Source organism: Pseudophryne corroboree, chromosome 2 (genome assembly GCF_028390025.1).
Source record: "Pseudophryne corroboree isolate aPseCor3 chromosome 2, aPseCor3.hap2, whole genome shotgun sequence".
NCBI lineage: Eukaryota > Metazoa > Chordata > Amphibia > Anura > Myobatrachidae > Pseudophryne > Pseudophryne corroboree.
The window spans coordinates 249590856-249610275 of NC_086445.1; the positions used below are offsets into that span (position 1 = coordinate 249590856).

The window sequence follows — 19420 nt, forward strand, 5'->3', positions numbered from 1 at the left end:
GCAAATCCACTGGCAGTGGAGTTTCCCCATTTTTACTAAGCTCCGCAGCGAGGGGGTAGCGAGCCAGCATCTTCTTGTGAGGCGTGAACTTCTTTCCTGGATTTTCAAAGGACGTTTGTCAACTAAATGGTCAGAGTGAGGTAAAACCTGTTTAACCACCTTCTGACGTTTAAACCTGTCCGGTTTCTTAGGGGCAGTGACAGGCTCCAGATCATCATCAAAAAAGCAGAATGAGGCTGCGCTAAATTATTGCATATAACAACGATGATATCTGATAATTCAATATTTAATATTAAAAATAAATAATAAGTATAAAAACATAAACCATTAATGGGAAGTTCCAAAAATAAGCGTTAAAATATATACATAATACAATGAATAGAACCAGGGTTACCCAAGAGCCAGGAGTGAAAACAGTGTTGGAAGGAGGAAGTCCGTTCCAGATTTTTTTCCCCAAATAGTCAATATGTCCAGCAATTGCAGATTTAGGAGGTGTGTATATATCCAATAATGTGGCTTTACCGCTAGAGGGTATGTTGCTCCAAGATGGTAAGTGGTGAGCTCCTCATGCAGTGCGGTGGGCAGAATTCAACAGTTCAGCCAAATTGCAGACACCGACCGATGTGGATCTTGTGCTGGAATGTAGTAGGGGATGGTCCGTACTTTCAAATGAAAATTCCTGGCATGGGTCCCTGTAGCCTGACGCGTTTCGCTGCACTGGGGTGGCAGCTTTTTCAAAGGCCTATTTTTGGAACTTACCATTAATGGTTTATATTTTTATACTTATTTATTTTTAATATTAAATATTGAATTATCAGATATCATCGTTGTTATATGCAATAATTTAGCGCAGCCTCATTCTGCTTTTTTGTTTACACATTGTGGGAGTGACTTCCCGTTTCTTTACGGCTGCTGCTTGGCATAGCACCTCATACCTAAGCGCCCGAGAACCTTGGGTTATTCCTTCCTTCCACACATCCAGATCATCATCAACCTGAAGAATGTGCCTGATAGCCTCTATCAAGTCAGAAACACCCACCTGCGAAACAACTTCCCCATCAGAAGCCTCAGGATCAGAATCTGTGAGGCCCGTATAAGCGCCATGCTCATTAGACGAGGCGTCTGGGATATGAGTGGATTGTGAGGAAGTAATTGCCCGCTTAGAGGACCCCATGGTCTTAGGCGGGCGAGGGTTAGACTTTTGAGTAGTCAGTGATTGGTTCAATTGCTGTAACAGATTGGACAGTTGATCTGCCCATGGCGGATTAACCGCGGGGACAATAAGCGGTTGTACCGGCACAGGAGGTCCCATAGGGGGCGTTAGTCTAGTTACCAGCGTATTCAATAGCGTGGAGAAGGTAAGCCAAGGTGGGTTATTATGCACCCCCGTTGCTACAGTCCCACTGGGGGGGCAAGGAACCCCTAGAACCTGAACCCTCAGATGCTATGTTATCCTCAAATTTGTCTGCAGCGTCAACACCACGAAGTGTGGGATCAGCCCCAGCTCCATTGACCTTTGTAGCGGACAATCAATGTACTGTTGCCTTGCATTGAGCTTTTATCAGCAGCAAAACACCTGACAAGAACCCCCTGTGCAGTGTATCAGCACAAACAGGGGATTCAAGAGGTATATCGCGACTAAAAATCTGAGAAAAATACACAGCGAGTATATCCTGTGAACTGCCTATATTATGGTAAACCTGACGCACTTAGCCCCCTCAGGTTATAGAATATAGGGATAGCAATCTGAGTGAGACACGAAATGGAGGTCACACAGCAGCTATATGCACACACACACAGAGTCACAGTTTGTACAATGCAGAAATTATGACATGCAATAAAACTGCACTGGACTAGCAATACAGAGTAGTACTATGTATAGCTATACACTGAATTAGATATGACAATGCACAGTAAAGACTGGATGTATATCACAGGGTACTTGTACTAAATAACCCTGACTAAATGCACTTTTTCTTAACACTGTCAGCAGACATGTAGAATACTTAAGTGTCCTGTAAAATGCACAGCACTGACAGGCGGCTTTACAGAGGAGGATATGCCCTAACAGCCCCAGGAACAGTGTTGCTCTGTGTAATGGCGCCCAAACACTGGCTGGGAGTGAGGGAGAGAGAGAGATATGCAGCTCCAGGGCGGGAACATTCACTCTAAATGGCAGACTGGGGGAGGGGCTACAGTCAAAGCCTTATCCCCATGCTGGACTTCACCACCGGGTACTGGGGGCTTAAGAAAACTGTTTTTGAGAGAAAACCGACCTGTGCCCATGCCCTGGTGGTCTAGTGGGGTCCCTGTACTGCCACAATGTCCACGCCAGCGCGCCTCCCACCTGCCATGCGGGATCCCGATTTACAGCGGGTGCCATTGAGGGGATCCGGGTGAACAGCGGCCGTGTGTGTGACTAACTTCAGAAGAAAGCCGGAGCCTCCGCTGTAGGTACCCGGCAACCAGGGTGCGGGCGTGTACAGCGCCGCTGGGGGAGGTGATGGAGCTGCAGCAGGAGATGTCTCACTGACATCTAACACTGTCAGTGTCTCTGCTGCAGCCCATGAAGTCTTCAATTTTCTTAAAAAGCTACTTTTAGGGCTGCTGGAGCATGGCACCAGCTACAAAACTGAGCTCCTGTGCACGGAGGCGGGGCTATAGAGGAGGCGGCGCTAGGCATTCTGGGAACAGTCAAAGCTTTGAGCCTGTTGGTGCCTCGGATCAAGATCCTACTCTACAACCAATGTCATTCCCTGTGGAGCCCAGTGTACCCCGCAGCAGAAATTGTAAATAAAAATTACCAGAATTTTTTCGTAAATAAAACTAACTATTTTAGCATAATCAGTTTACACAGTATAGTAAATTTAACAAAACAAAATGAATTCTAGAGTACATAGCGAACCAGCACTTGTCATAAATTCAAGCTTCGTATTAGTTCATGTAAGTTGATGAATTAGTGACAGTGCGTGCTTTGTTTATACGAACCTCCCTTTGGCATCTTCGCTGTTCACAATCTTGGCACCAATAGCCGTTATAAGCATCTCAGCCGTACCGTCTTGGCTGTTAATTCTGTAAGGATATTGCAAATAGGTGTAAATACAATGGGTGTAAATACAAAAATTTCAGGTATTCAGGTCCCAGAAAAAAAAACTTACACTGCACAGTGCAAAGGGGTGAAAGGGTTTCCTTCGAGGTAAGCAAATGGGTTGTGTTCAAGTAACAATTCCAAACAATCTTCGTGCCCTGGGGGAGAAAAAAAAAAAAGGGGATTTTTGTTACTTACCGTAAAATCTCTATCTGATTTCACCTGGGGGACGCTGCGCACTTACTGATGGGTTAGAGTGTGTGGGATGGGGAGTTTGGCACAGAACCTATAGAAACTAACTCCTCCCCCTCTAACCCCTCCCATCTCCAGCCTGACTAGCAGATCACCTCAGTTTACGTTTAGCAAAGCCGGAAGAGAGAACAGAACATAACCAATAATTCCAGACAAAACTACGGGAGGGATCGCAGCGTCCCCCAGATGGAATCAGAGAGAGAGATTTTACAGTAAGTAACAAAAATCCCCTTTTCTCTTTCATCCATCTGGGGGAAGCTGCGCACTTACTGATGGGATTTCCCAAAGCAAGCCAATTAGAGGAGGGAGAAACAGATGGCATAGCTGTCTGCAAAATTTGACGCCCAACAGAGGCAGTCTCCAAACCGAAAGTATGAAAACGGTAAAACTTAGTGAAGGTATGCACGGACGACAAGGTCACCGCCCTACACAGCTGCTCGACGGAAACACCACCGCGAACAGCCCAGGAAGCTCCAACAGCCCTAGTCGAATGAGCCCTCAATGAGTCAGGAACAGGCAACGCCGAAGAAATACAAGCCTGCCGAATAGCAGACGTAACCCAGCGTGCCACCGTATTCTTAGAGGCCGGCCAGCCTCGCTTGGGTGCATCGATCAAAACCAACAAGGTATCCGTACGGCTCTAACAACATCTAATAACTCTAAATGACAATCCTGTCCAGAAGACTCCGGAACAAACGCTGGAAGGACTATGTCATAGTCCTGATTCATATGGAAAGCAGACACAACCTTTGGCAAGAAGGAAGGCTTTGTACGTAAGACCACTCGATTTTCATGAAAGACCAACAAGGGCGGTTTGCAAGAAAGCGCCGCTAACTCTGAAACACGCCTGGCCAAAGCAATGGCCAAAAGAAAAACCACCTTTAGAGTAAGATAGCGAAGCTCAACAGAGTCCAGCGGCTCAAATGGAGGCTGCTGGAGCGCCTGAAGAACCAGATTTAAATCCCACGGCGGAACCGGAGGAACAAAAAGGAGGCTGAATCCTGACTACACCCTGAAGGAACGTTTGAACCTCCGGAATAATAGCCAATCTTTTCTGAAAGAGAACAGACAATGCCGAAATCTGTCCGTTAAGGGAATACAAACCAAGTCCTTTAGTCAGACCATCCTGAAGGAAAGATAACAGACAAGATAAACGAAAGAGGTGCGGTGACAACCCCCGCCTTTCACACCAAGCAATGTAAATACGCCATACTCTGATAAATACGAGAAGTGACCGGCTTTCTAGCCTGAAGCATAGTCTTCACCACCGGTCGAGATAACCCTTTTGCTCTTAAAATGCTGTATTCAAGAACCAAGCCGTCAAAGCCAGACGATTTAAATCGTGGTGGCGACAAGGACCTTGTAGCAGGAGATCGGGTCGCAGGGGCAGATTGAACGGTTCCTTGGTCACCATGCTGCGGAGGAGAGAGAGTGTACCACTGACGACGAGGCCAGTTTGGTGCTATAAGAATGACCGGAAGACCCTCTCTCCGGATACATTGAAGTAGACGCGGTATCAAGGGAATTGGTGGAAACACATATCCCAGTCGAAATTGCCACGGAGCTGTTAATGCATTGATTAGTGTTGCTTGAGGGTCCCGAGTTCATGATCCGTACCGAGGTAGCTTTCGGTTTAGACGGGATGCCATGAGATCGATGTCGGGTGTTTCCCACAGAGACACTAGGGCTAGAAAGACCTCATGATGAAGTTCCCATTCTCCCGGATGAATCGTGTGACGGCTCAAAAAATCCGCTTCCGAGTTGTGCACTCCTGGAATGTGAACTGCGGAGATGGTCGGAACCAACCGCTCTGCCCACTGTAGGATATGGGCGACCTCCTGCATAGCTCTCCAGCTGCGAGTTCCGCCCTGTTTGGTTATGTAAGCCACTGCCGTGGCGTTGTCCGATTGAATGCGCACTGGATGACCTTGGACTTCGGTTTGTACCTGAAGTAGAGCATAACGAATTGCTCTTAACTCGAGAATGTTGATCAGTAACCTCGATTCTTGACCGTTCCAGAGACCCTGGAAGTGCCGAGATTGAAACACCACCCCCCCACCCGACTAGGTTGGCATCTGTGGTGACCATCATCCAAGACCAAACAGCGAACGGTGCACCCCTGGTTAGATTGGGACTGTGAAGCCACCAATGGAGAGACTGTCGAGTCCGAACCGACAGCCAGAACAATTGCAAGTCCAGATGTGGGCTCGATAGATCCCAAGACCCCAGAATCTGAGCCTGAAAGGCCGAGCATGGAATCTGGCATATGGTACTGCTTTGAACGTCGCCACCATCTTGCCCAACACCTGCATACATCGGAGGACCGAGACCCTTGGTAATTGTATCAGGGAGCAGACTCTGGATTGCAGATCCTGAAGTCTGTCCTGAGGAAGATAAACATTCTGACGTCTCGTGTCGAACAGGAGACCTAGGAAAATCATCTGAGAGGGAATCAAGGAAGATTTCCGGAAATTCACAATCCATCCGAAGGATTGGAGTGTGTCCGTGGTGTGTTGTAGATGTTGTTGAAGAAGGTCCGGTGACGGAGCCTTTATTAACAAATCGTCCAGGTAAGGAGTAATGTTGACCCCGACACCTGAGGATGGCCACCACGTGACCCAATATTTTTGTAAATACCCTAGGGGCTGTGGAGATACCGAAAGGAAGAGCTCGAAACTGGAAATGCCAAGGGCCTAGTGCGAACCTCAACAGTTGTTGATGACCTGACCAAAATGGAATATGAAGGTATGCGTCTTATGTCGATAGATGCCAAATACTTCTCCGATTCCATGGCCGCGATGATCGAACGTATCGATTCCATCTTGAATTTGTGGGTGGAAACATACGGATTGAGGCATTTTAGGTTTAAAATGGGTCGAAATGAACAGTCGTTTGTTTACCAGAAAAAGACTCGAGTAAAATCCCTGACCCTCGAGATTTGGGAACTGAAGAAATTACTCCTTGCTGAAAAAGTGTGTAAGTAGCCCGAATGAGTGCTTATCATCTGAAGGGATCGCGTGGGAGAGGAGTAACGAAAAAAAAAAAAAAAAGAGTGTGGAACAGGTTCCTCGAGGTCCAAAATGTAACCTCTGGTTATGACCCCTGTCACCCACTGATCTGGATGTGACAGGAGCCACTTGTCTTTGAACTGTAGTAATCGTGCTCCCTCCACCAAGGATCCCTCCTGATTGCTCCCCGTGTCATGCGGCAGGCTTATCTGTGGGCTTGGCTGCCGGTCTACGAGGTGCCTGTGCGCCTCTACCGCGGTATGCACCTCTGCGTGGAAATCGTGAGAAGGCTCGAAAGGACCGAAATTTTGTTGGCTTTGATTTTTGAGAGGCACTTCGGAGAAACGGGCTCTTGCCACCCGTAGTGTCGGAAATAATCTTTTTAAGTTCCGGGCCAAAAAGAAATTCACCCTCAAACGGAACGGCTGTCAAAGTCTGTTTTGAATCAGAATCCGCGTTCCAAACATGAAGCCATAGTGAACGCCTCGCCGTAACCGCTAGAGCAGATACCCGTGATTGTAACGAGGCCGAGTCCAACAAGGCTTCCCCAACATAAGCGAGAACTTCAGAAATTTGTCCAGCTAGTTGAATAGCCTCAGACGGATCATCCGACTGCATACCAGAAATTACTTGAGCAAGCCAGTCATCAACTCCCTTAAGGACCCAGGCACTAGCTAAAATTGGACGCAGATAAATACCTGATAAGGTAAAAACGGACTTCAATCTTCCGATCCGTCGAATCCTTCAATGTCACAGATTGTACCGAAGGGATTACCGTGGCCTTCGCCAAATGAGAGATAGGAGCATCCACCTTTGGTGCAGTTTATGGATCGGTGTATCTGTAGCACTTCTGAAAAAACATGGAATAACAGCGCAACGCTGCACAGGCAGGTTGTTGCTGTCTTACTAGCACAGTGCCTCCTAGGAAGTCCATCCTGCATCAAGTAAGCCCCAGTGACTAAGAGTATGGTGGCTTTTTGGAGGCTCTGCAAAGTGGGAGACACATAACTAACTAACCCCACTCTTAGCATGCTTGTCTCCCGTAAACAGGGACTAAGCATACTTAAATAAAATAAAATGAAAAACCCCTAACTAAAATCTACACTGAAGAAATCTGTGCCTGTATTCCTCAGGCACAAAACTAAAACTGAGGTGATCTGCTAATCAGGCTGGAGATGGGAGGGGTTAGAGGGGGGAGGAGTTAGTTTCTATAGGTTCTGTGCCAAACTCCCCATCCCACACACTCTAACCCATCAGTAAGTGCGCAGCGTCCCCCAGATGGATGAAAGAGAAAAAAAGAAACCAAGACTAATGCTCATACAACAAATACATGCGGCAGTGAACTCCAATAAATCAAAGTTTTTAGCCTGGTATGTTTCGGTTTTCAATATTAGGCATTAGTTCTCACCATTGTAAGCAGCCCAGTGCATGGGAGTGTATCCGTTGTAATCCACCACTGCATCCAGTGGGTCTGTAGAGAGTGCAACCTGCAAGTACACGTGCACCAGTGTAGCATGGCCGCAAGCTGAAGCAAAGTGAATTGGTGTGCGTCCCTTGTAATCCCGACACAGCACAAAGGCATCGTGGTCCAGCAAAGCCCCCACACAGTCTTCACAACCAGTAACTGACTGCGGGCACACAAGAAACCGTACTTAGTACTAATAAAATTCTGAATGGGCCAACTTTAGTGAGAAACCATAATTACTCTGCTCACCGCTCTGTGTAGTGTGGTTCTCCCTCTTTTATCTCCAGCATCTACAGTGGCTCCTTTCTCCAGCAGCAAGTGAACACAGTCAACATGTCCATTCATCACAGCAAGCATAAGGGGGGTTCTAGCAATTAAAGATCAAGAACATTGCATTAACACCCATAAACATGCACATGTCCAGAGTTAAAAACCTACACAGGCGCAAATAAATAGCAATAGCATTTTGTAGAGTCATAACCTACAAACCTAATGCACACAGCAAAGAGAAAGGATAAAATGTTTTTATAAAATGATATACTATTAACTGTAATAGGTCATGTTTCAGATAACGCATTCTTTCTAAGATTTCTATGGATATTAGAGTAAGGGAAGAGTTTCTTAACTCTATAGACAAGGCTGTAAGCCAATTAACACACGTTTACGAGTGCATCAAACACTTAAGTACAGACATTGAGCTGATAAAGAACTCACTGTCCATGTGCATCCATCACATCAGTAACGTCCGGTCTCTCACTGCTATCGATCAGCAGGTGCAACACATCAGTGTTTCCAGAGGCAGCTTTGGAAGGAATAAAGAGACCAGTTTATGTTACCAAGAATATTTGCGCAATTTAATGAACAAAATCAAAATGCATGGTGACCATGATCTTGTCTCACCTACTCAAACATTTTCATTCAAAGATTTCCAATACTTGGAAAATGGGGGCACTCGGAGACTTAGCACAGCAAGTAGCAGCAATGAAAACAGTTTTTAATCCATCACATAAGGAGCATCCAACGTTTTAGGGCCGTAGCACCCCTTTGTCAAGGTGAGACCTTAACAAAGGGACGCCACAGCCCCGAAACGTTTGGTACTTACCAATAAATCCATTTCTCTGAATCCACTCGGGGACACTGGAGCTCTAGACAGCTGGGGTGTTAAGATTGCAGACCGGAGGTGGCTCAATGAATGTAAAAAAATATTTAAAAAAAAATGTATTCACAGCTGGCTCCTCCCCCTTTACCCCCCCCCCCCCTCCCTCCCTCCCTCCCTTTACTCCCCCCTATTCCTCCAGTTTGAAAAATTTGACGGAAAGAAGAGGGAACATGAAAGACTCATGCCTTACAGGGAGGAACCAAACATATCCTAACGTCAAACAGCAACCACGAACTATCAAGAAAAACAATCACTAGCTTGTTTGACCCAAAGTAACAAGAACACGCAGGCTAGCAGCACCGAGGTGGGCGTCCAGTGTCCCCGAATGGATTCAGAGAAATGGATTTATCGGTAAGTACCAAAATCCTTTTTTCTCTGTCATCCACTAGGGGACACTGGAGATCTAGACAGCTGGAGATGTCCCAAAGATACTCCCATGGGCAGGAATGCTGTCTGAAGCCTGTAGAACCAAAGCCACTAAAATTTGAACCTCTAGAAGCAAAAGTGTCAAATTTGTAAAAGCGAGTTAACGTATGTGCTGATGACCACGTTACAGCTCTACAAAGTTGGGCCGTAGAAGCTCCTCTACCCGCAGCCCAAGAAGCACCCACATATCTGGTGGTATGAGCACCCAGCCAAAACGGAACTCTTACAGTTTGAGATATATGCATGCTTGATGGTTAGTCTTATTCATTTATTACATTTTATTTCAAAGGCGCCACATGTGTTTCGCAGCGCCGTACAAAGGACAGTACAGGGAGACAAAACATAGCATTACAGTAAATAAATAACAGAAATAGAGTACAGGTAACAGAGCACCACACGTTCTCAAGACATAATACAGCTAAGTAGTAAGTATTGATGGAGTGATCATCGTACTACTAGAGTCTGGTGGCCATAGATGGAGATGAGCCTTTACTAGCAGGATAAAGATGGTCATTGAGTAGGGGAGAGCTGCGAGTGAAATGTGTCGAGACGAGGGCTAAGATAACAAGAGGAAAGAGGGCCCTGCTCTGAAGAGCTAACAATCTAGTGGGGAGGGGCGACAGACAGATGACAAGAGGTGCAGGCAAGTGGGAGGTAGCCAGATGGCAGTATGCAAGCAAAGCTGAGGTGTTCACGGCATGAGGCAGGGGGTGGAGGCGCGGCTTCAGCACTGGGTTATGCATCGGGAGGGTATGCTTTGATGAATAGGTGGGTTTTTAGTGCCCGTTTGAAGCTTTGCAAGGTCGGGGAGAGTCTAATGGAGCGGGGGAGTGCGTTCCACTGAAGGGGTGCAGCACGGGCAAAATCCTGAACTCGTGCATGGGAAGCAGTGACCAGGGCGGTGGAGAGGCGACGGTCATTAGTCGACCGTAGGGGGCGGGAGGGAGTATGAAGGGAAAGGAGGTTGGAGATGTAGGGAGCAGTGGAATTAGAGATGGCCTTGTATGTGAGGGTGAGGAGTTTGAAGAGGATTCTGTAGGGGAATGGGAGCCAGTGTAGATTTTGTCGAAGGGGAGTGGCAGACGTGGTGCGGCAGGAGAGGAAGATAAGCCTAGCTGCGGAGTTCAGGACAGATTGGAGGGGAGCAAGCGAGGCCAGTGAGGAGAACATTGCAGTAGTCAAGTCGTGAGATGACAGGTGAGTGGATGATGAGTTTAGTTGCACTCTGGGAGAGATATGGCCAGATACGAGCAATGTTACGTAGCTGGAAACGACAGGATTGTGCCAGAGCTTGGATGTGGGGTGCAAAGGAGAGGGAGGAATCAAGAGTGACGCCCAAGCAGCGGAGTTAGGGAACGGGGCAGATGGTGGTGTTGTCAACAATGATGGAGATATTGGTCGGGGGTGTTGCTCTGGATGGGGGGGAAGATGATGAGTTCAGTTTTGTCCATGTTGAGCTTTAGAGAGCGTTCAGACATCCAGGAGGAGATTGTGGAGAGGCAGCTGGAACCTGACAGAGGACAGATCAGGAGATGAGAGGTCGAGTTGTGTGTCATCAGCATAGAGGTGGTATTGAAGGCCAAATGAGTTAATGAACGCACCCAGGGAAGAGGTGTACAGGGAGAACAGAAGGGGTCCAAGGACAGAACCCTGAGGGACACCAACAGGAAGGATGGAAGGGTGTGAGGTGGTGCTGGAGGCAGACACAGAGAAGGAGCGGTTAGTGAGGTAAGAAGAAAACCAGTCAACGACAGTGCTAGAGAGGCCAGCATTTTGGAGTGTGCGGAGGAGGAGAGGATGATCTACGGTGTCAAAGGCAGCAAAGAGGTCCAGAAGGATGAGCAGAGAGAAGTGGCCCCTGTATTTGGCCGAAAGCAGGTCATTGGTGACTTTCACCAGGGCAGTCTCAGTTGAGTGGAGTGGGCGAAAGCCAGATTGTAGTGGATCGAGGATGGAGTTGTCAGAGAGGTAGCTTGTGAGACGGCTGTAGACTAGTCCTTCAAGTAATTTGGAGGCGAAAGGGAGAAGAGAGATGGGGCGGTAGTTAGTGGGTGATGAGGGGTCGAGGTTGGGTTTTTTTGAGAATAGGTGAGACCAGAGCATGTTTGAATGGCGAGGGGAAGATGCCGGTGGAGAGGGACAGGTTAAAGAGGTGAGCAAGGTGGGAGCAGGCAGTGGGGGAGAGGGAGCGGAGAAGACGGGAGGGAAGGGGGTCCAGGGGGCAGGTGGAGGTGGGGGGGGGGGGGGGGGGGGGAGGAGGAGGATAAGATGAGGGAGTGGACTTCCTTTTCTGAAGTGGGACGGAAGGAGGACAGGGTGGGATTGATGGAGGGGAGGGATAAAGGGGGCAGGGGGGTAGCAGAGGGGTGACGGCAAGAGATGTCGTGTTGGATGTCCTCAATTTTGGAGATGAAGAAGGAGGCAAAGTCAGTGGCAGTGAGGGAGGATGGGAGGGGAGGAGGAGGGGGGCGAAGGAGAGTGTTGAAAGTTTCAAAGAGATGGCGTGGACAGGAGGACTGAGAAGAGATGAGTGCTTGAAAAAAGGATTGCTTGGCGAGGGAAAGAGCAGAGCTGTAGGAGGAGAGAATAAACTTGAAATGGAGGAAGTCCGGCAGAGAGTGAGATTTCCTCCAGGAGCGTTCAGCGGAGCATGAGCATTTTTGTAAGAAACGTGTTAGTTTGGTGTGCCAGGGTTGGGTTTTGGAGCGGCGGCGGGGGGACAGAGGAGAGGGGGGCCACAGAGTCGAAAGCAGCGGTTAGGGAAGAGTTATAGAAGGAGGCTGCCTGGTTGGGACAAGTTATAGTGGAAAGAGGAGATCGGAAAGTCTCGAGGGAGGACATGAAAGTGGAGTCAAGAGACCGAGATTGCGTCTGTTGGTGGTGGGTCTGGGCGTGGAGAGGAGGAAGGAGGATGAGAGGGAGAAAGAAAGCAGATGGTGGTCAGAAAGAGGGAAGGAACAGTTTGAGAAATCAGAGAGATCACATCGGTGGGTGAAGACAAGGTCGAGGGAGTGGGCGAGATTGTGAGTAGGGGTGGAGGTCCATTGAGGAAGTCCAAAGGAGGTGGAAAGGGCGAGAAGATTAGTGAAAGCAGCATTAGTGATGTTAAAGTCACCGAGGATGACAGAGGGGAGGTCGGAGGAGAGAAAGTGGGGAAGCCAGGCAGCAAAGTTGTCAAGGAAAGGTGAACAGTGGCCAGGGGGGCGGTAGTTCACTGCCACAAGGAGGTGAATGGGGTAGAAGAGGCGGATAGTGTGGACCTCAAAGGTGGAGAAGGTAAGGGAGGGCACAGGTGGGATGAAACGAAAGGTGCAGTTTGGGGAGAGAAGGATGCCCACGCCTCCACCCTGGCGACCATCCACCTAGCCAAGGTTTGTTTTGAAGCTGGCCAACCTCTCCTAGGGCCATCATACAGAACAAACAAAGCATCGGTTCTCCTAAGGGAACTAGTAGCCTGTACGTACTCTCTTAAAAAGCTCTGACCACATCCAGGCAATGGTCCCCATCTGACATCCCCTGGAAAGATGGAACTATAATTGGTTGGTTTGTGTGAAAAGCAGATATCACCTTAGGTAAAAACTCTGCCTTCGTACGGAGTTCTGCCAGATCTTCAAGAAAGACAAGAAAGGGACTTTTACATGACAGGGCCCCCAATTCAGAGACCCTTCATGCTGATGCTAAAGCCAACAGTAAGACTGTTTTCCAACACACACATTTGAGATCTGCCCGTTCCAAAGGTTCGAAAAAGTCAGATCTAAAAAAAAAAACACCAACACTAAATTTAGATCACACGTAGCCACGGGAGGACGAAATATATGTTATGGTAAGAACTTACCGTTGGTAACGGTATTTCTCCTAAGTCCACAGGTTCCACTGGATAACAATGGGATATGATGGAGCAACAGCGGATTGGCACCAAACGATCACAAGCTTTCAGGCCTCCCAGGATGCAACGGGCCTGTCCTTATATCCCCGCCCACTGGCTCAGGCAAATCAGTTGGATTCCAAAGCATCTAGGCAGGAGCCTCATGTAGAGCCCTAATCAGGCGAGAAGCACACACATGCACACCCTTCCGTACAAGGAGGAAGAGGTTAGTGAGTAGCAAGATCCTCAAATCAGGTGCGTCAGGGTGGGATCCCTGTGTAACCTGTGGACTTAGGAGAAATACAGTTATCAACGGTAAGTTCTTACCGTAACGTATATTTCTCCGGCAGGGTCCACAGGTTATCCACAAGATAACAATAGGATTTCCCAAAGCAATTTTAGTGGTGGGGACGCTCCTGATTGGACAGGAGAACCTTTCGCCCGAATTCAGCGTCATGAGATGCAAAAGTATCCAAGCATAATGTCTAATGAATGTGTTAATGGAAGACTATGTGGCTGCCTTACATATCTGGTCTGCTGAAGCACCATCTTGTGCTACCTATGAAGGACCTACCTTACGAGTAGAGTGAACAGAGACATTAGCCGGAACATGGAGATCCTCGAGAATATGCTTCCGAAATAGTCATTCGAAGCCCTCTAGCCTGAGACTATTTAGTAGCAGACCATCCTCTTGTGAATCTCGTAGAAAATGGAGAGAATATTTCTTTCTGATGGCACTTGTGCGATCTACGTAGATCCTTAATGCACAGACTACGTCCCGCAACGCATCTCCCACAGAAAGTCCCGATACCTGAAAAGCCGGGACTACATTTTCTTCATTAAGGTGGCATTTGGACACCACCTTAGGAAGATACCCAGACCTATTTCTGAGAACTGCTTTATCTGGATAAAAACCAGAAAAGGAGAACATGACAGCGCTCCTAAATCGGATACTCCTCTAGCTGACATCATAGCCAGTAGAAAGAGAACTTTAGCGGTCAACCATTTAAGATCCACTTTAAGTGGTTCAAACGGAGCAACTTGAAGGGCTTTGCGGACTAGACTTAAGTCCCAAGGCACTGTAGGAAGAACAAAAGGAGGTTGAATGCGCAGCATTCCCTGATAGAAGTACGCACATCCTGTAAATTGGCAATTTTTCTTTTGGAACCCTACAGTCAATGCTGATACTTGTACTCTCTAAAGAAGCCACCTTCAAACCCTTATCCATTCCTGTCTGAAGGGAATCTAAGACCCTGGAAACTTGGAAAGATTTCGGGTCCATATTTCTTTCTCTGCCCCATGAATATAGGCCTGCTATATTCGGTGATAAATGTGAGCGGAGGAGGGTTTCCTTGCTCTGTGAAGAAATGGGTAAAAATAGAAGCGCTCAACACTAACTGACCCTGCGATCCAGAATTAATTCACAACCAAAGTGTCAAAAGGGATTTTTTGATATATTAAAAAATATTTATTACAATACAATAAAAATTGCACAATAAACCAGATATATATCGGACATAAAAACCTTTTTCCTCACTGAATTTCTGTATCAAAAGATATTCTACATTCACATCAGTTACAAGTGTCAACTAGATAACTAGCAGCAATTAGGTTGTAACAATTGTTGCAGTAAAGTTACCAGGCTGTTTGTTTGACACTGTTGGATATACCCTCAAACACAATTGTTAAATGTAGAATTAAAAATGAATATGGAATACAATCATAGGCTCTATATACAAGAGCTGTATTCTAAAACGTCTCAAAGTTCCAGGAGCCGATGACAGGTGATAATGAATAGGTTAGATTACCTCTCCAATAAGGCTGAGTGGTCCCGAGCGTCCTCGGGTGAGCCCAGAAAGCCCAAATAGAACTGCAGAGTTGAAAGCACTGGCTGTGCTAGCCGGGGTCCCGCTGTTAAGCCTGCTATCCCTGGGCGTGCACCGCCCGTTGCAGTCTGTAGGGAAAGACAGGTGTGTGGCTGCTGTGATGGAGAGCCCGCTGCAGGAATAGTGTGCTTAGTGGAGCGCCTCGATCTCCCAGGACTGGCACCGTCCGTTGGAGATGTAGGGGAGAGAGGCTGCTGGTTAACCACTGGCGCTATACGGAGCTGGGAGTTCGGCTGTGTCCTGTCCTGGCAGCCGCACTGTTTGCTCCCGTAGGAGGTGAACCGGGGCCGTGCGGAGAGTATCAAAGATTACAACCAGTCAGTGATGCATAAGGGGGAGGAGTCCTGACGCGTTACGTCCCGCAACGCATCTCCCACAGAAAGTCCCGATACCTGAAAAGCCGGGACTACATTTTCTTCATTAAGGTGGCATTTGGACACCACCTTAGGAAGATACCCAGACCTATTTCTGAGAACTGCTTTATCTGGATAAAAACCAGAAAAGGAGAACATGACAGCGCTCCTAAATCGGATACTCCTCTAGCTGACATCATAGCCAGTAGAAAGAGAACTTTAGCGGTCAACCATTTAAGATCCACTTTAAGTGGTTCAAACGGAGCAACTTGAAGGGCTTTGCGGACTAGACTTAAGTCCCAAGGCACTGTAGGAAGAACAAAAGGAGGTTGAATGCGCAGCATTCCCTGATAGAAGTACGCACATCCTGTAAATTGGCAATTTTTCTTTTGGAACCCTACAGTCAATGCTGATACTTGTACTCTCTAAAGAAGCCACCTTCAAACCCTTATCCATTCCTGTCTGAAGGGAATCTAAGACCCTGGAAACTTGGAAAGATTTCGGGTCCATATTTCTTTCTCTGCCCCATGAATATAGGCCTGCTATATTCGGTGATAAATGTGAGCGGAGGAGGGTTTCCTTGCTCTGTGCATTGTTTGAATTTACCTGTAGCGAGAATTCTCTTGACTTCAGGATAGAGGTTTCAAGAGCCACGCCGTCAATGATAGTCGATCCAGATGCCTGTGATAACAAGGACCCTGCCTTAGTAGATCTGGAAGTTGAGGGAGCAGACGTGGGGCCATCCATCGGCATTCTCTGCAGATCTGTGTACCAATTCCTTCTGGGCCAAGCCGGAGCTATTAGACTCACGGCACCCTTTGCTTATTTTATCTTTCTCACCATCCTGGTAGCAGGCTGTTCGGAAGAATTAGATACGCCAGAGTAACTCCCATGTCACTGACAAGGCGTCCACAAAGATCACTCCGGGATTCTTTGTTCTTGCCCTGTATGTGAGCCCTTTGTTGTTCAGACGGGACGCCATGAGATTTCGCTCTAGCAAACCCCACTTGTGTACCAGAGTCTGAAAGACTTCCGGGTGTAGAGCCCATTCGCTTGCTTGAATGGCGTGTCGACTGAGAAAATCCGCTTTCCAGTTTAGGATTCCAGGAACGAATACTGCGGACAATGCTGGAAGATGGAGTTCTGCCCACTTTAGTTATGCGACTTACCTCCTTCATTGCTGTTTGGCTGCGCATTCCTCCCTGATGGTTGAGGTTTGCCCCCACCGTTAAATTTTCCGTGCGGATCTGGACTGGTCTTCCTTGAAAAGTGTCCTTTGCCTGAATCAGTGCCATGTATATGGCACGAAGTTCTAACAGATTTATTGGCAGTCAACTTTCTTCTATGGTCCATTGTCCCTGGAACCATAATCTTCTGGACACTGCTCCCCAGCCCTGGAGACTGGCATCTGTTGTCAGTATCTCCCATCTGATATCCAAAAGGTTCTCCTTTTATCTAGATGGAATGTCTGTAGCCACCAGGCTGATGACTTTCTTACCTTGTGTGAAAGTACCATAGTCTGTTTCTTTATTGTCTGATGTATTCCATTCCATCTGGCTAGAATCAGACGCTGCCGAGGTCTTGAGTGGAATTGTACATAATCCACCATGTTGACCCCATCATACCCATCAGTCACATAGCTGCGTGGATTGATATCGTTTGTGTAACAACTCCTGAATACTTGATTGTACCTTTGATATCTTGTTCCGAGGCATTCCATTTTCTGCAGACTTGAATTCAGTACAGCCCCACAGTGAGAGTCATCCATTGTGAAGGAACCAGAGATGACTTTGCCCAATTTATGAACCACCAGTGCCTCTGCAGACAAGTCATTTCCTGCGCCAGGATAAAAAAGGGTGGTCGAGGTATGGCAATTTTCTTATCTATTTCTCATAATTTTGGTAAATACTTTGGAAGCTGTGGCTAACCCAAAGGGTAAGGTCTGGAACTGAAAATGCTACTAGAGGATGGTGAACCTTGAGATAACACTGACGGAACAGTGCTATAGGAACCTGTAGGTAAGCACCCTGACTATCAAGTGATACCATGTAATTCCCTGGCTCCATGCCAAAACTATGGAGCGCAACGTCTCCATGTGAACCGTGGTACCCAAACTTATCTGTTTAGGATTTTGAGATTGGGGTGAAAGGATCCTTCTGAACCCAAACCTGGTTGGAGTAAAAACTCCCGTCCCTATTGTGCAGGGGTTACTAGAATGACTATTACTGACAAAAGCAATTTCTGAACTGCTTCTTGAAAACCCCTGTCCTTCGCCTCTACCCGAGACGGACTGGAACAGAACCTTCGAGAAGGATGCTTCTGAAGAGAACATAACCTAGAGATACCACTTCTTGCACCCAGGCATCTGTTTGTAGACTGTTACCAGATCTGTGCAAACCGAAGAAGTTGGCCCCCTGTCCTGGGGTCCCCCAGAAGGAGGCCCGCACCATCCTACTGATAGCTTATCCTCTGGTTTGGAAGCTGGCACTCTGATTGCCTTTGCTTCTTTGCCTTACCAAACTTATTGTATTGGGGCTGTTATGTTCCTTTATGACCGACAAGGTCGAAAACTGGACCCCTATGTTTGGAGTTATATGTGGAAGGAAACATGACTTTCTTGGAGTCCGATTTTGACTCCAGAAAATCTGTTAACTCTTTACCAAACAGAAGCTTCCAGCCAAAGGCAAAGTTTCCAGAACTTTCTTTGATTCTGAATCAGCTTTTCATGTAAGTAAGCAACCTGCTCTGCGAGCAACTATTGTTAATGCTTATGGCCTAGAACATTAGTGTCCGTATGAGTTATATGGGATTCTTGCTCCCTTACAGGCGCTGAAAAACCTGTCTTCCAGTACCTCAGCCCAGTGTACCTACAGCACCTGGTATTCCAAGGTGGTCTCCCATCCAAGAACTAACCAGGCCCAACACTGCTTAGCTTCCAAGATCTAGTGAGATTGGGCCTATCCAGTGTGGTGTGGCTGTAGATTGCAAGGTGAAGTCATGGCCGGCCTTATAACTGCCCCAGACGGACAATATGGTTTTCTGAAAACCATCCCTCTTTTGGACGTTAACGTCAAAGGCCATATATATTTTCGCACTATCAAATGATATGCGTATCTCTTTAGGAGGCATTTCCCATTTTTAAACAGTCCCCAGCTGGAAAAGGATATTTGGAATCCCATTTACTGGGAACCTGTATTTTTTATTGGGTATAGCCCCAAACCTTTTCAATGATTTTCATCAGCTGCTGGGGTATCCCATTAGGAGGCAATATTTTTTATTATTATTTTGTTTATTTATTTATTTATTTATTTTTGGGGGGGGGGGGGGGGAGTTTAAACATAGGTACCTTATTTTTTTTTTTTTTTACATTCTTTATTTTTAGGTACCTTATTTTTAACACAGGCTCTGCTGAATCCTTTAAGAACAGAAAAGCCATTACTGTTCTCATTAACTCAGCTATATTCACTGAGCAGATACCTTTTACCCTGAAGAGTATATAGAGCTTTCCTTGTCTGATGAATCATCCTGTGTAGATGATTTACACTCTGTTTCGCAGCTTGTTTTATTAGAGAAGCTGTTGGGGATACAGTAGGTAGAGAGCTGCCTGTATGTGTTAATAATGAACCCTCTTCCTGGTATCAAAGCTGTAGGAATTAACCTTCTAGCTATACTGGACAAGGTCTGCGCAAACATCGTCCAAAGAGGATTTATCTGTATTTGATGTAGATCACGGATCTGCCTTGTATTATGCCGACAAGCAAACCATTTTACACATAAACCATCCTGTACCAGATCAGAGAGGATAATACAGTTTTTACAAGACAACATGATCTGAGTGTTGGTGTTACTGTAAGTGTACTCTCGTTACCTTTGCGCTCTTAGACATGATAAATAATCAGCACTTTCAGTGTACTACAC

The 19420-nt window shown here is 46.9% G+C and overlaps 1 protein-coding gene and 1 pseudogene across 2 annotated transcripts in view; both read right to left on the minus strand.

Annotated features, from left to right (window-relative positions):
* ANKRD52 (ankyrin repeat domain 52) overlaps positions 1-19420 on the minus strand; it is a 148692-nt gene that overhangs the window by 36130 nt on the left and 93142 nt on the right. For both annotated transcript variants that reach the window (XM_063952649.1, XM_063952648.1), the window contains exons 20-24: positions 8528-8615; positions 8063-8180; positions 7757-7976; positions 3159-3246; positions 2989-3072 (exon numbers count right to left, since the gene is read on the minus strand). In XM_063952649.1, coding sequence (XP_063808719.1) covers positions 2989-3072; positions 3159-3246; positions 7757-7976; positions 8063-8180; positions 8528-8615 — 598 coding nt within the window. The remainder of the gene's footprint in view (positions 1-2988; positions 3073-3158; positions 3247-7756; positions 7977-8062; positions 8181-8527; positions 8616-19420) is intronic.
* Positions 18367-18485, minus strand: LOC135052034 (5S ribosomal RNA; annotated as a pseudogene).